Raw genomic sequence first — 15,780 nt, 5'->3', positions numbered from 1 at the left:
TTAGTTGCACCTTAGGCCAACATCCTCCACCTGCTAAATGTGAAGAAAAATATTTCCTAAAAATACTATCTAAAACCATGTAAGTATATCTGTTCTTCATAGGATATGCTATTTTTTTTCTTTCCATTCAGACATGGATGGCGATAGCTTAATTTCTTACTCTTTTCAGTTCCTGCTGTTCCAAGTCCATGTAGAACATCAGAATTGCTTATCACTGGTGTTATTTCTTCATTACCTGTGAACATGTTCCTTTTTATAAAGGAAAGGGAATATTAAATAATTTGGAGTGCCAGTGACTTGAGCTTTCCTCTAATATCTATTGATGTAGGAGAAAGAAATATTAAAGAGAGAACTTTTTTTTTGTGACAAGTCACATCCTTTCCTCTGAGCAGTATAGTCACTGTAGAGACAAAAACTTGTGTTACACTGCTTTGAGAGAGGATGTGGATTTAAGTAATCATCCCTTTCATGCTAGTAGAGATAAACAGATAAATATGCATATGATGGAAAAGGGAAATGAGGTAGTGATAATGGAAGAAAGCACTTTGATATCAGTATCACAGTATCTATGCTAAAAGCTTCTCTTCTTAACTATTTTAATTAAAAAAGAACAAATCTTTGCAGTTGCATATAAATTTATCCTAAATGCCAGAAAACAAACATTAATGATAGTAGGTGCTATTATTATTCAAAAGACCAAAGTTTTACTGAATCTAGTTCGAGCCTCTTGCACATTAGTGTTGACAATATTGCATAAGTACTCATGCTCCAAGTATTCAAAAATTCTTTTGGGAGTCAGAACCATGAGACAATATACACCCTGTCACTACTAGCCAAAACAATTCATTAAAACACACTGAATAGTGAATGTTTTAATACATTGTCTACAATCAGCACACAGAATTAAAACAAATTGCAAAGCAATTTGGCAGAAATTCTGGGGAAAACAAAGAAGCATGGATAGTACCATGCGGAAATTGAAAACTGCATCTGCTAAATCTTTGTGCAGAACAAGAAGTTAAATTTGTTATATAAATTACCTGCTGCACATTATATACATCAACTTTGTTTTAGATCACTGATTTTTACAAACTGCCATCAGGGAAAATTCATATCCTCTGTATAAAAAAAAAAACCCACCTCACTGAATCTGCATATTTTGTGAAGAAACTAGAATGAGAACAGGACAGGAAAAAACCTCAACAAAGGGTAGACATTCCATCCTGACTTTTAAAAACTAGACTGTAGAGCTTTGCCAAATCATGCTATTATGCAAAAGAAATCTATAGAACATAGTATATTCTGGACAACTTCATTTTCTTTTCTTGCACTGAATTACCAATGAAGCCAACAAGCTGTTCCAAACAAGCCAGTTGGATTTTTGTGAGGTCCAAATTTATATTTAGGGAAAAAAAAATAGACACTGTTCAGCTGAAATGATTTTGTTGTTGCCAAGTTGCACCAGGGGAGGTTTAGATTGGACATTAGGAGAAATTTCATTACTGAAAGAGTGGTCAGGCCTTGGAACAGGCTGCCCAGGGAAGTGGTTGAGTCACCATCCCTGGAAGTATTTAAAAGACGTGTAGATGAGGCGCTTAGGGACATGGTTTAGTGGGCATGGTGGTGTTGAGTTGATGGTTGGACTCGATGATCTTAGAGGGCTTTTCCAACCTTAATGATTCTATGATTCTATGATTCTAAAGTCCTTTTGAGCTGCATCTTTAGCTGTATTCTTTTGCAATAGTAAGTGACTGTATATTCTGTTTTATATTCTTAGGATAAAAAATGTAAATGCTTGTTTTAAAAGATACCTCATTCTGGGATGAAGATAGTCAGGGCTGGAAAAAAAATCCAGAAAATTAACAAGATTTTCAAATCAAGAACAAGTGAATACTGCTTGTATATATGCCCTTAAGCTACTTTAAAAATGAGCCAGTTTTAAGAACGAGAACTTTCTGACAAGATCTAGGAGAATATTCATTAACTGTTTTTAAAGCAAGAACACTCTTTTGTGTTTAAGAAGATGCTCTTCTTAATGGATTTAGTGCAGCTTTTGTCTTTTTGTTATAAGCATAAAGGAATTCTTCAGTCACCCAAGACTCTCTGAAAGTGAGAGCCTAGTCATCCAAAAGATCAGATGACAGCCATTGATAGTAAAGCCGAGAGTACATACGTTCGTTAAATATAGAGCAGAACTTTGACTATATGCCTTTATTTATTAAATATACCATTTTCATGCTCTTGGCTGTATTATTTCATAGAAAGCACCTTTGTGATTATCCCACATGTCATGTGTAGCCCCATTTATGCAATATCAATGTCTTTGTCAGGCTGTAAGAACTGTACTCTTCAATTCTTAGATGTACGATAACCCTACCATGTTGCTATGCATTCCATTTGTCTGTATGGCCAGTAAAGTTTTTGCCAGGTATCCCTGAAGAAACAAGAAATATAGAAAAAAGTAAGTAAAGATGCAAGATCTTTTCATTATGATAATAATCAAGATTTCTAGGTAGATTTTTAAAAAGGTATACAGTGACATACTTTCCCCTTGCTTGTTTTGCTAGTAATTCCCCTACTGACATAAGCCAACATATTCATACAACAAATACCCTAATAGGAAGGTCAGTGTCCAACATTCATGACTTAATTCAGAGCATCTCCCTGTCATTGTGCTCTGCTTTTACATTTTAATATGCCTGTGTAACAGGACTGAAGTTTGTTTTACATTGATAGGGTCAGGTTATGTAGGCCATCGTTAAGAGTTGTCACTTAGAAGTTGTTATAGCTATTTAGCTATAGGCTCCTTATCTGGCAGAAGTTGTCATAACTCTGTTGTCTTTAATGAAACTTTCATTAAAAATATATCTTTTTCCCAGAGAGTTTAAAATCGTCGTGTTTCAAGAATGCAAAGAGAAATAAGTTCATCTTTTATTATGATGTTCCCATTACTTGGCTCCAGTTATTCCTCATCCTGTTTCTGCTCTACCAACCACAACCTTTAATATTATTTTTTAACAGCCTGATCCAATAGGCACAATAATACCTAATGATAATAATGATAATAACAACAACAACAATAACGACAACAGTCTCACACTTTAATGCTGGAAACTTTGGTATATTTTTCCCTGTTTATACAACAGAGAAATCACCAAGTTAACATAATTTCTGTGTTGCACTTTTATAAAGCAGCTGAAGAGAAGTGAGGAAAAAAGAAAGAAGAAAGAGTGATAAAGTTGAGGGAGGGGGGAAGCTGTGCTCTACCCTCTTCAACAGATATGGTCATAAGAGAAAAAATTAAATATTAATGAAAATACTTATTTCCCAAAGGCCTGACCAGCAAAGAATGCTGAACGAGATAATTCACTAACCAAAGGAACACAGTGACTGAAAAGCAGATTATCACTGAAGTGAAAAACAAAGGCAGCTGACATTAATAATTAATTGAAGAGGTTTCCTGTGGAGGTTTAGATGAGCTGCAGGCACTGTGTGTAAAGTCACTTGACTACCAGATTGTTATGTTCACTTTCAGAGACGCTCATATTAAGGTGTACACCCGATATTGCATTTGCCTGATCTGAGTTACCTGGAAGGAAGTGCAATCCTAATTGGGAATTTTTATCTGTGTTGAAAGCTGTACCTGCTGTGCTGTATAAAGGAAAGTTGACAAGCCTTTAGATTGTTGCAGGAATAACTACCAGCACCAAAACAGATGCTGTCATCTTGTGCTCACACTGTGTGTGTCTCTCTATATGTGTATGCATACAGGTTTGTCCATTTGTTTGAGGGAAAGACTGTCAAAATAGGTTACAACTAGAGATGCTCAGAGAGCACTTGAAATGGAATAATCCAGCAGGAACGTACTCTTACATTATGATTTTTTTTTCTTTTTTTTTTTTTTGCAACTGTGTTGAGCTTTGCCTCTGCTTTCTTACTGTGAACGTTCTAACAAACAGAATAGATCCCCAAAACAGCAACTGTGGCATGTAACTAAGGTGACTACAACCTGAAGCAGTCATATCGTCCCCAAAAGGGGTTTGATAGGGGAACAAAGCCAAATTCTCCTTTGTCTCATTGTTCTGCCCTGTGGGATTGCTCTTGTAGTTCTGCATCATAACCTATAGGGGTTGAAGATTCCTTGGGCTCCAAGAAGAGGATCTCAAAGGCTTCCTATACAGATACGACTAATTAAGTGTAGGAAATGAGCAGCTTGATGTTTTTCAGGGCAAAGACCAGAAGTGCACTCATGTCTGTACATAACCAGTTGAAATGTCTCATATTTTGGACTGAGTTTTCAGTCATTTGATCACAAAATCTTTAAGTTCAGATGTTACTGATATTGATAAAGTGCTATCTTTAAGAACACAGTGATCAAAGACATAGTGTGCCATGACATATGTGTGAGTTGTGGGACAGATAGGAAATAAAAATCTGAGGAGTAGTGAAGGGAGATAAGTGTGAATAATCTGTTCTGTATAAATGGTGGCTGTTTCAAAAGTATCGGTAGATTCTTTACACAATGCGTAAACTGGAAGAAACTGGAATCTATTTCAACCCAATCTGCAAGTAGCCTGAATTTTCCTAGGGCAAATTATTATTTGTCTTTGGGCTTTTGCAAATGTTTTATACCAAATATCAACATATTGCTTTCAGGAAAAGAAGAACACGTGCCAAGCTATATGCTTTGAATACGTTTGCTGTGAAAGATATGTGTACTATCTTCCATCTAAGTTTGGCTTTTTGGAAAACCAAAGCTTCAATACACATACAGCTTTAGGGTGATATCCACGTATATATATCCAAAGCACTGCCACAGACATTTCAGCTACTAACACAAGTAACTACTGGAATGAGATCCCTCTGAGTATCTGTCAGGCTACCTGCCCTTGTGCACACAGGGTTCTTTGGAACTAGATTTTTAATTGCATTAAGACCAGCTTTGTCTTTTGAATTGTCTATCATATTATTGCAAGATACTTTTAATTTTCCTAACAGAGGTTTGTCTTTGTCTCACTAGGCTAAGCTTTAATGAAGAAACGTCAGCGTTGCTAACAACTGCACAAAGAGGGACTGAAGACCTTTGCGACCAATGATGTGGTTGTCATGGAAACTGTTTCTGTTTCTGTCACTCACTGGCTGTCTTTCAGGTAAATCAAAACAAAACCAAGAAAACTCTGCTTATTGTTTCAAAGCTCTTAACTGCAAACAGAAATAGGAAGATGTAGAATATCAACAGAGAATATCAACATCATTATTAAAACTATTTGCCTAAGTGGTGAAATTGTAAAAATTTATATTAAGAGATTTACAAGTGCTGTCCATCTGCCTTTAATTTGTACATAAATCTGAATAACTTTTAATAGAGAGGACAGCTACCTATCTCATTTAAAAAGACAATGGCAACTTTATTGTTAAAAAAAAGAAAAAAAAATTGGAAAATTATTGATTAGTATGGTGCTGAACTAAAGACTAACTGCTGCAGAATGTTTCACTTTGGGATCGTGTTCTCGTTTTGGAAAGTAGTTATTAGGTTGTTTTGTTTTTTCTTAATTCTGTATATGTTTTATTGATCATTATGATTTTCGTCTGTGTAGTAAGTGTATTTCTTTTACAGGTCTTTCTCTTGGCATTAGCTTAGTTGTCTTTACCTTTGCAAGTAATAAAATGAGTTAGTCAATAATCATTTAGGCTTCTTATATGAGAATTTTTGTAATTTGATAGCATATTGTCTCTAATTGATCTTTTTTGGCTGCCCCATTTTGTTAATGTTACCCCTTATATTGCCTCTTAACAGTTAATAAACTACTCTTTTCTCAAATTCTTCCAAAGCTTATTGGTTTTGTGTCATCTCAAGATGAAATTTAGTAAAAGTCAATGAAATAAAATATTTTAATTTGTTATAGTACTGTGATATTGGACACAGGAATTTAATAAAGGAAAGTGCCTGTGGATATCAGCATATATGCTTTGGATGCATACGTGAAACAGTCTGGACTAATCTGGTTTTCCTCATGTAGCTTCATTATCTTATATTATCTAAGTCCATTACTTTTGGACAGGGAATACTTTTATTTTTTGTCTTGTACTGTCAGGCACATTATCAATCTTGGTAACATTTGTATTTTGGCGATTCTAGAAGTAGTGTCTTACAACGACCATCTATTAATGTAATTTTAATTTTTTTGAAGTTGAAAATTACATTTTTATTGTTACAATTTCCAAGAACATTGATGCAAAATTCAGAAGCATTTCAGAAATTCAAATCTAGAATTTATTCTTAAGAATTATATCTTCTACCTTGCAAACTTTAAGAGTTAAAAGTCAACATCTGGCAGAAGGTATTACACAGTGAAATTAAGGTACCTGAGCCTGCAGTTGGCTTCACATAGCTAAAATCTCCTTACCCTTAATTGCTGTTAAACAAAACACCTTTAAGTAGTAGAGTTTGCTCCAAATAGAATTATCTAACTCTGTACAACTCAATAACATTGCAAAATTTCTGAGGCACATTTCATATGCTGGCAATTCTGTATACTAAAATTGCAGGAATGAGTTTCAGCTTTTTTTCACAGCCATTGCTTAGGTACGTATATTAAACCAACATCTTGCAAAGGCTTTAGAGCATTAGCAGTGGCTAATTCTAATATAGCATTAAAATACGTAACTACTTTGGAATTTAAACTGAAAGTCAGTATTTACAGAAGTATTTTATTTAAATAACATAACCTGAAAACTCATGCCAGTCATTCAGCGCCATGTTTAAAACTAAGTGACTCTCGCCTGTTAATTTGCCACTTATGGTTTGCTACTCTGATGGTTTCTAAAGCATTCCTCTCTTTATCTTTCATTCTGATTGTGATTCTTTAGGATTCTTAAAGGTTTATTCCATATTGCTGGAGTAGATTTAGACTCCTGTAAGAAATAATTTTTAACTGCATACTTGTTTTCACATGCTGTTGAATACAATGTGATAACACATATATTTTTCTCATACAAAAAGATAATTTTTTAATGATTTAATTAATAGTAATCATTCATTAGACATTTTAATGCTATAAGAGCTGTTATTAACCAAAGATAACAAAACTGGGTTCAAAGATATTTTAATTAGCTTGTCAGTGTAACTGGTAATTTACTGTCTCCATACTTTTCACATTTGATTACAACATTCTGCATTTGAAGCTGCTTTTATGTTACAGCACTCACTAGAACATGTTTACACCTGCAAATAGTTCCTACACCTGATTCAATGCAAGGTAGCCTAGTAAGTTAGATGTTTGAATGCACTGTTCTTAACGATAGAGCAATAGATATTGATGCTGCTTCAGTAAGATAAAGTTCATTCAATTCCTGTTGGTTTGGGCTGTGTTAAAATTCAGTACTTATCCATTAAATCATCAGATCATGGGATGACTCTTATCAGCAGCCAGTGTTTGGAAGAGAGTACTACATCGTTGTATTGATTTTGCAGTGGTGAGAGAAATCATCTAAGAAGAGAATAGATGACCTCTCTAGTTTGTGTCAACTCTATTTTTATATTATTTTAATCTTAAAGCTGACCCTGGTATTTTGGGTTTTCTTTATGCATGAATGTATGCAAGTGTGCTTAAGCTATGTAGAAAATAATTTTTGCGTGGAGAAAAATGTATTATTTTCTGAATACAAGACTGAGGACTGAATTATGTCTCTTACTCAAGTTTAATTATTTTAGTGTAAGCAAAAGGTTGTCTGGGACAACAGCTCACAGTTATACACTTACCTTCTCAGAAACTTTATGTTTATGAAATATTGATAATTAACAGATACACAGAAGGTCTCAAGATCGGTAATATGTTGCTTCTTTTCTTATGGCATATTATTGTCCTTCAAGCCAAATTGGAGTTGAAGAAGAATTAAGCTATCATTTTAGACCTAGGGTCTGCCTCACTTCTGAACTGACAGTCAGAAAAAATACTTATTTTTTGGTTTTGGTTTTTTTTTTGCTTCTTCCTATGAGGCTTTCCTGTAGGGAAAGACCTCAAGCTGTAAAGGAACAAATTACCAAGGGGGAACTCTTAATCTGAAATTCAGAGGAGCCTTTCGTATCTGATTCTGTTACAATAATACCTGAAGTAAATTCAGAGCTGGCCAGCTTAAATTTAAATCAAATTCATCAGAATGTAATCCATTGGTAATTTGTAACTTGCTTGAGAGCTTATATATATAAATATAGTTACAAATTATATATTCAGGACATTTTAACAGGTGTAATTGTGATTTTTCAGTGGAAAACCATAGAATGATACAGGGTATGGCATCAGCAATTTTGTCTTCTGGATGATTTGGTCATCTGTGTGTTCCTCATGTGTAATCATGACCTTATGATTTGGACTGCACTGTCCTAAGTACAATGGGACTGGGGGTATGTTTCAGGGGGTTTACTGTCCTGGTTCCCCATAATCACTTTGCAGTCTGCTTTTATGTGTATAGTAAAGGCTATTTATTTTTGGTTCACACTAGTACCAGCTAAGCAAAGAACCTTTTCTTTGTCTAGAGTTGCTAAGGTTTTCTTGCAGTGATTTCTCAGAGAAGCTGGAATTGAATATTGCTGAAAGGTGTTGTTTTAAAACAGCACTCCCTAACCTTGGGTGAGACAAACAGGTATGTCTCTTTGTGTTTCAGGAAGAGGAGAAATATTTTTAAAACAGAACAAAATCACATCAGATTATCAGCTCATGGTTAGTAGAAAAAGTAAGACTGTGGCTTTTATTTGCAGATGCAAGACACTTGACAAAAGCCAGCTGGAGAGCAGGGCTCCTGTCATTCTTTTTAATAATTATTGCTGCCTGTGACAAGATGTTTCAAAGTTTAAATATATGCTAAAGATTACATAATAGAGTGAATGGCATTTATAGAATTCTGATTCCATTTTAATCTAATATATATCCCTTATACCTTTTTGTTCCCCTGCCCATTTATCTATTTCTTCTGTGTTATTACCTGCTGCATGTTAATTGGGTCAAAGCGAGACTCATTTTCTCTGTAACACTTTATAATTCATGGCAACAATAAAATTTTGGGTATAGTGAAAGTAGCAAGGCTTCGCAAGATAGAGGCAGTACCTCTGAGACCCGGTGCTCACTGCTCATAGCGCCAAGTGGGTAAACACTTGTCCTTAAACCTCACCTCTATGTACCGTTCATTTCTTTTCACATTCTCACTACCAAGCAAAGACTCCCTAAATAGTGATTTTTTCTCTGTATCCCTCAGTATGGTGCTCAAAATTAAAAACAGCATGACTTTTTCTGAACAGTTGCTTGCTAGAATATAATATGAATGGACACTTACATAAAATGCTCTTAAGTAAGAAAGCATATGTGGAACAAACACAAGTGTCCTGTCTACTTTTGACCTACAGTTGGCAGTGATCTGAGGTGCTTCCTGTCTTTTATTATGTCCATCCCTCTCCATCTGGATACTTGGAGGCTTTAGGAATTGTCTCTATCATCTGCACTTATCAGCTTCCAAAATGCATCTCAAACCTGCTCAATATGTGACTTTCAGCATTCCAGCAGCCACTGCCAGGATTAAAATTCATAGCCTAAGGTTCATAAACTCATTAACCAAACCATATAAAATATGCATACCACTCTGAGTGCCAGGACTATTTCATGTTTTTATTCTTCCCCTTTTTAGACAATGTCCTTCCTACATCAGAGCGGACAGTATGTGAAAGGATGCTTCTCTGCCAAATGAATGATGAACACATGAATGACCAGTGTTTATCATTGATAAACCTCTACAATTACCCACCTTCCCCGCCTCCCCCCAGCCCCACACTGGTGACAATATAGCAAATACCATGCAACTTTGTCACCTTTGATAGCTGAACATAAAAGACAGAGCTCTAGATAAGTACTAGTTCCTGGGGACATTCATGTTCTCAGCCTTCCAAGTAAAATGGAAAACTCAGAACAAACTTAACCTTTCTATTGCCCATCCTGAAATACTGCGTTTGCGGACAGTGCAAAGCAAAAGGAGAACGATTTGTGGCAGTGCTGAAATCCAAGGTAGCCTGCTACCCACATTCTCACTCCTGGATTCAGTGCTTAATTGAATTGGGAAGGAAAGCACTTATCTGCTGAATGTTGCACTTTGTATAATTCTTAATTCAAAAGAAGAATGGAAAGGTAAAAATTATTTTCTGCTGCCAGAATCCTGAAGTGCGTTTAATGTTAAGCAATCAGGAGTGTTAAAAACTGGAAAAATTGTGGTCATGAAAAGAGTCAATTTGAGTATGCACATAGGAAATTTTTTTATGAGAAACCCTTCTGCTTGTTTGCATAGTGTGTGCATGTGTTTTCTATTTTTAAGAATTTATGGAATTAACTATTCAGGTTTTTATACCTGGTTGGAGCTATGTAATGGTATGCTTATATATTGATATGTGATGCTTCAATTTGTACCAAATGTGACGCCTCGTTTTTAGCATGGAAGTGCTAGGCCTTTTCAGTGCTGAGACCATAGTAAATGTGAGCAATAATTAGAATCAGAACAAAAACATTGTCATGTATACAAGAACTAAAGTAATGATTGATATTTCATGACATAACAGTAGTAATGCATCCATTGATCTCATTAGCATACTATAACATATTTTGTTTACCTACCTAACTATACTTTCTCAGTTTAGTACACTTAGGTTTGTTCATTAAAAAGTTCCTACCTCCTAACAAGCTCTTATCAATCATACAAACAATTGTCTAGCAAACCAGTATTTAGATTGGCACCAGTCTGGAACGGGGATGACAAGTCATCTTTCTCTAGAAAAATTTTGTGGTACCCACTGAAAAATAGATTCCAGTCATTCTACTGTTACTGTCAATCTGGAGAAACCTTAAACTGCACATCTATCCTCATTTTTGTGTTTCCTCTTATTTGGTGGGTAAGTCTTAATGTGGCAAACTGTTTAGAGTCAGCCTATTGCAACCTGATGCTTTTAAAATATTTTCTATCACTATTCTATCACTTAAAGTATTTTTATCATTAGATATGATAGTAAATCATGTTTTTTACTGATAGGATTATACAAAAATATAATGAAGCAATGTTTTTGTGTTAAGATAATGATTTTACCTTTCTGTCTGACAGTTTATACAGAAATATCTATTGATTTCGAGATTATGCAATAGGAAAATGGCTCTACTACTTCATATTTTTGGAATGATATTGGAGATGACATGCTGTTGGGGTTCAGTCCTGATGTTGTACTCCTGGAGTCTCATCTTGACCTGGAGTTAAAATGTCGATCAGCATTACCAGTTTATAGTGGTTTAGATTAAAGTGTTTGTTCATCCCTCTCCATCTTTGTGGTTAAAATATTGAAGACTAAATCTCTCTTAACTTCAGAACTCCATCATTTGAAGCTAAGGATGCCCAACACCTGTAGCACTCATATAACCTAACATTTATATCAGAGTACAATAAGGAATGAGTCATTCTGTTTTGCTTGATGTTTTACCTGATTTTTTATTTTTTATTTCTTAGAGATTTCAGACTGCTTGTTTACTTTTATGGGCTAATAGAAAGATAATGCACTAGGAGGAAAATAAGCATCTTTTTAAAGTCCTGCTAGTGGGGAGAAGTCTGCTGTTAAGAAGCTGTCATAAAGACCTGGACAAAACCGTGCAGGCCCAGATTCATCTCATTTAACTTGAATGTTTAAACTGAAATGCCTAAGTTAGGGAATAATTGCTCTCCTTCCCTATATAGTCAATGGACAGAGACAGCCACCTGTAAAAGGTAGCTAAGCCCATCTGAATCTGAATTACTTTCCGGAATTCTGCACTAAAACAGACTAATTTCTAACATTAAGCATATGAAGTTAGACCTCTTTCAAGTTTTGGGGTGATTAAAGAACATAGAGAGAAAGCATATTTCTGAACAGATATTAAATACTTGTAACAATGGCAGATATGAATAAAAAATCTTTTGTGCTAAGGTAGTGTATACACTATACCTAAAAAACTATCTCAAAATAGCAATGAAAGCTTTGACTGAGGAGAAGTGAACAGTTTCAAATGTCAGTAAGAAGTGCCCAGACTATGGGTAGACCATGAATGTTACTTCATCAGTTTGTCTCCTCATCCTGGCTGTGGGATGGCTCAGCAGAGTCAGCCACGTTAGGGAAAATGCTCCTGCCATGGGGTGTCAGGAGAAGATTCCTGACCCCCAAGCAGCTTCCTGACTTTGAGTGTCTTTAGGAATAACAGTAAGTGGTGAATTGCATTATTTGCTCCTGTTCATACTCAGGAACTTTATCCTTACACCCAGCACCTCCAGTAAGGTACCATATGCGTGCAAGGCAATACATCTTTCTCCTGTCACTAAAAAAGGCTTTCCCAGTTAATATTTAATAGAGCACTTTGGTTACAGTCAGTAACAGACAGTCAGTCTGTTCCATTTGATAAATGTTGCTTTTTTTCACCCCAAAGTAATGTTAAAATTTGTAGCCACCGTAAGCAAAGTTACAGAGTCTGTGTAAAGACTAACTTAGCATAATCACTAGAACAAACTGCCAAACCTGTCTCTCGGCTACCGTGGAAAATGCTTACCTTCAGCCCAAAGTTCAGCTGAACAGGACCGTGGAGGACAGCCTTTCAGCTCTATGCAGCACAGTGAAAGATGGCATCTGTCAACTAAAGGCAGCGCTCAGGGCCCACTGGTTTAATTCATAAAGCCTGTTTCCCACTGTCGGCTAGCAAGATGTTCAAAGTAGTTCTTAGTACTTTCCTCAGACATTGCATGTCTTTTACTTTTCTAACTACTGCAGTGACACTTCACCAGAAGTCCTCCTCCCCAGGAACCTCTGCTGCTTTCATCCATACTACTGGGAATTCAGCAGTTGTGCAACACATTGCAACAGTGATAAGGTTTTAGTGGGAATATTTGTAATAGGTTTGCCGGCAAAAGTAATCCATTCTATGAAGTGACCACCATTTTCCCAAAATATGCTTCTAGATGACCAGTTCTCATGATCAGAAGTAATAAAAACAGTAACACTGGGTGTCATCAAGCAACTGAGCCTGTTTTCCCTTTCTTCTAGTGCCAGACATGTACAAGGAATAGTTAGCTCATAACGCAGAATAATTTCTAGTTTCAATGCAGAACTAACAGTATAACAAATACATAATAAAATAAGTCATTAACTTCATTTCAAAAAGTCATTAGAGGCTAGAACAATGTTTCTTAAGCATTGGCCTGGCCTTTCCTAGTAGGAATGCAATAAAAAGACAGTGAAACCTTTGAAATGATGACAAATTCAGCTTTGAAATTAGATGCAGTTTTCTAGTAATGAGGTTAAAACAATATTGGAACAGCTCTACTAGGAAAGCTGGCGGATATGACAATGCTTCAAGTTGGAAAGCAAAATTAAATATCTTTAAAAATTAAATGATTTATCAAGTTTCTAATAGAAATTCTATGGAGGATGTGAGTGAATGTGTGTGTGTGTGTGCGCCTGTGTTGGAACAGAATGATATTAGGTTGTCTTCTGAATAATTCTGGATTGCATTAATCTCTATGTTCTTTTTTTTTCTTTTTTTTTTTTCTTTTTTTTTTTACCCCTCAGGGGTTCATTGAGAGGATAGCAAGCTCTCTATTGCTCTCTTCCACAGGGCTGGTGAGAAGTTTCTCAATGTGCTATCAAATTATCAGGCTAGATGTGTTCATGAATCTTTCTGGCTTTACTGTCATACAACCAGATGAGCAAGTTAGAAGAACAACCAGATTGTTGCTTCATGTCCAGATCCTATTTCAAGCAATAACACCTAGTGCTTTTAACCCTAAGAAATGCCAAGCTCAAACCTCCTCATAGAATTTAGTTTACAGGTTTTCTCCTACCTATAGAAATACAATATAGCGGTATGAAAAACCTTCTTTCTTCTGATTGCTGATAATTTTTGCCCTAAATGGCTGAGAAAAAATACTACACTGTATGTCAAGATCTTAGAAAAAATACAGCTGTAGGAGTTTTTATGTATGTATTTCTCACTGCTCAATTCCAACATTAGGTAGCAAGCATATTATTGGAAAAGTTCCCTGTATCCTTGAGACTTCTAGACTTTACTTTTCTTTGGTTAAACTTTCCAGTCAGGACTCTTCAGGTGGTATACTGCCAAGCGTGTATGGGGATCTCTTCAGTTTTTACTTAGTATGGTCAAATATACTTGGTGACAATAGATTGAACTGACAAACCGCAGACCATACATTTGGGGTAAATGAAACCTCCCTGCTCATTCAAATGCAAAACGTTGTTATAGCAAATAACATCACAAAAACTATATGGGAGAAATCAAATTGCTACCATGGGCTGAATAAATTTAGATAATAGAAGATGGAAGTAGTCATTTAACTTTTGGGAAAAAAAAACCAGAATGTGTATAAAACACCTTCAGAAATGATCCAGGGAGCTAAACTCATTGCTGTGTTGGAATGAAAAGTCATGTCCTTATTAAGGTTGTAAACTTTCTGCAATGATATGATTTTCCTCCCATAGCTTAAGTCCATAGCTTCTCTATATATGATAATTACCTGTTAGATGTAGCGACGAAATAACCTGTCTCCTTGCAAATATTAACCTCTGCTCCCTAGGTGTTAACTATCTTTTTCTTTCAGACTTGCTCATCTGAATAGTGGCAATAGGTTAAACTCAAAGCAATCTTGCCCAATATAAAGTTAATGTTTGTTGCGTATATCATATCTGAAGAAGTCTTCATGTGCTAAAAAAGCTGGTGGGATTTTGTTTCTCTGTTTGTTTGTTTATCAGTTGATCATGTTTTGATCAAATGGTTTTACTACGATTTGAAAACACTGCTTCTTTTTGGAGCCACCCCAAAAAAGTAGGCATGAACTCCTGTGTTGAGAACCAGGTTTATATTTGCAAAAATTAATAAATTATGTAAGAATAAAATCTGTCAGTTTCTCCACATCGGAGGCAAGCTGGCTGATGTGGAGAGGTCACATATTCTATCAAATAATGAATAAATACACTTCATATGTGTGTGAGCACATGAACATAGGTAGCTATGAGTGAACCTCTTGCTGTTCGAAACTTAAAAATGCACTTGTCTGCTCTATAGCTCTCTTTGTGTAAATTGCTGCTAGCAGTTTCAAGACAGCAATTTCTTAACTGTAGTGTAACTAAATCTCTATCCTAAAGAGAATGAAAATAAAGTGTGAAAAATAAATATCTCTTCTGTCAAAAAGTATGAAATGTGCATATATTGTTCAGTGCTAAGACTGTAGGAGGCAGAGTTTATTGAGCTCCGTACAGCACCGTGACTGGTAACTGCTTTGCTCAGTGGACTGCTTTGATAGGTAGGTTTTTCCCTATTAAGTGCAGTAGTGTGAAAATGCTGATAATACTGAAGAAAATATCCTGCAATTTTGGCTTTTATTCAGCATGGCTAGCTGTGCTATGTACTGAGGCCACTTTCAGTAGTGGCTTTAGTTTACTTCATTGGATTTATTAAGCTTAATGGTGGGTATTCAGGTAGAAAGGCTTTATTTAGCATTTTGTTAAATACTCCACCAGAGTTGATTTTGGTTGGGATTCTTTGTGGTTCTGTGTTGGGGGAGTGAGGTGTTTCTGTAGTTTTTAATTTTTTTTTAACTTAGCACCACTACAACTAATGTAGCTCATGAGCTCAGTGGTTAAACAGTTCACGTACTGTTGATGTCCACTGGGGTGTGAGCCCTGTGGTGAGGGCACCATGGCCTGTGGTTCTAGTGTTTGCC

General features: G+C 35.7%; 1 protein-coding gene across 1 annotated transcript in view; it reads left to right on the top strand.

The window, feature by feature from the left end:
• The window catches only part of CNTN5 (contactin 5), a 742,128-nt gene that overhangs the window by 301,084 nt on the left and 425,264 nt on the right, over window positions 1-15,780 (top strand). The window contains exon 3 of the mRNA XM_075140101.1: window positions 5,021-5,150. Coding sequence (XP_074996202.1) covers window positions 5,093-5,150 — 58 coding nt within the window. The 5' untranslated portion in view covers window positions 5,021-5,092. The remainder of the gene's footprint in view (window positions 1-5,020; window positions 5,151-15,780) is intronic.

Source organism: Calonectris borealis, chromosome 1 (genome assembly GCF_964195595.1).
Source record: "Calonectris borealis chromosome 1, bCalBor7.hap1.2, whole genome shotgun sequence".
In the NCBI taxonomy this organism is placed as follows: domain Eukaryota; kingdom Metazoa; phylum Chordata; class Aves; order Procellariiformes; family Procellariidae; genus Calonectris; species Calonectris borealis.
This window is presented reverse-complemented; position numbering and strand designations above follow the sequence as displayed.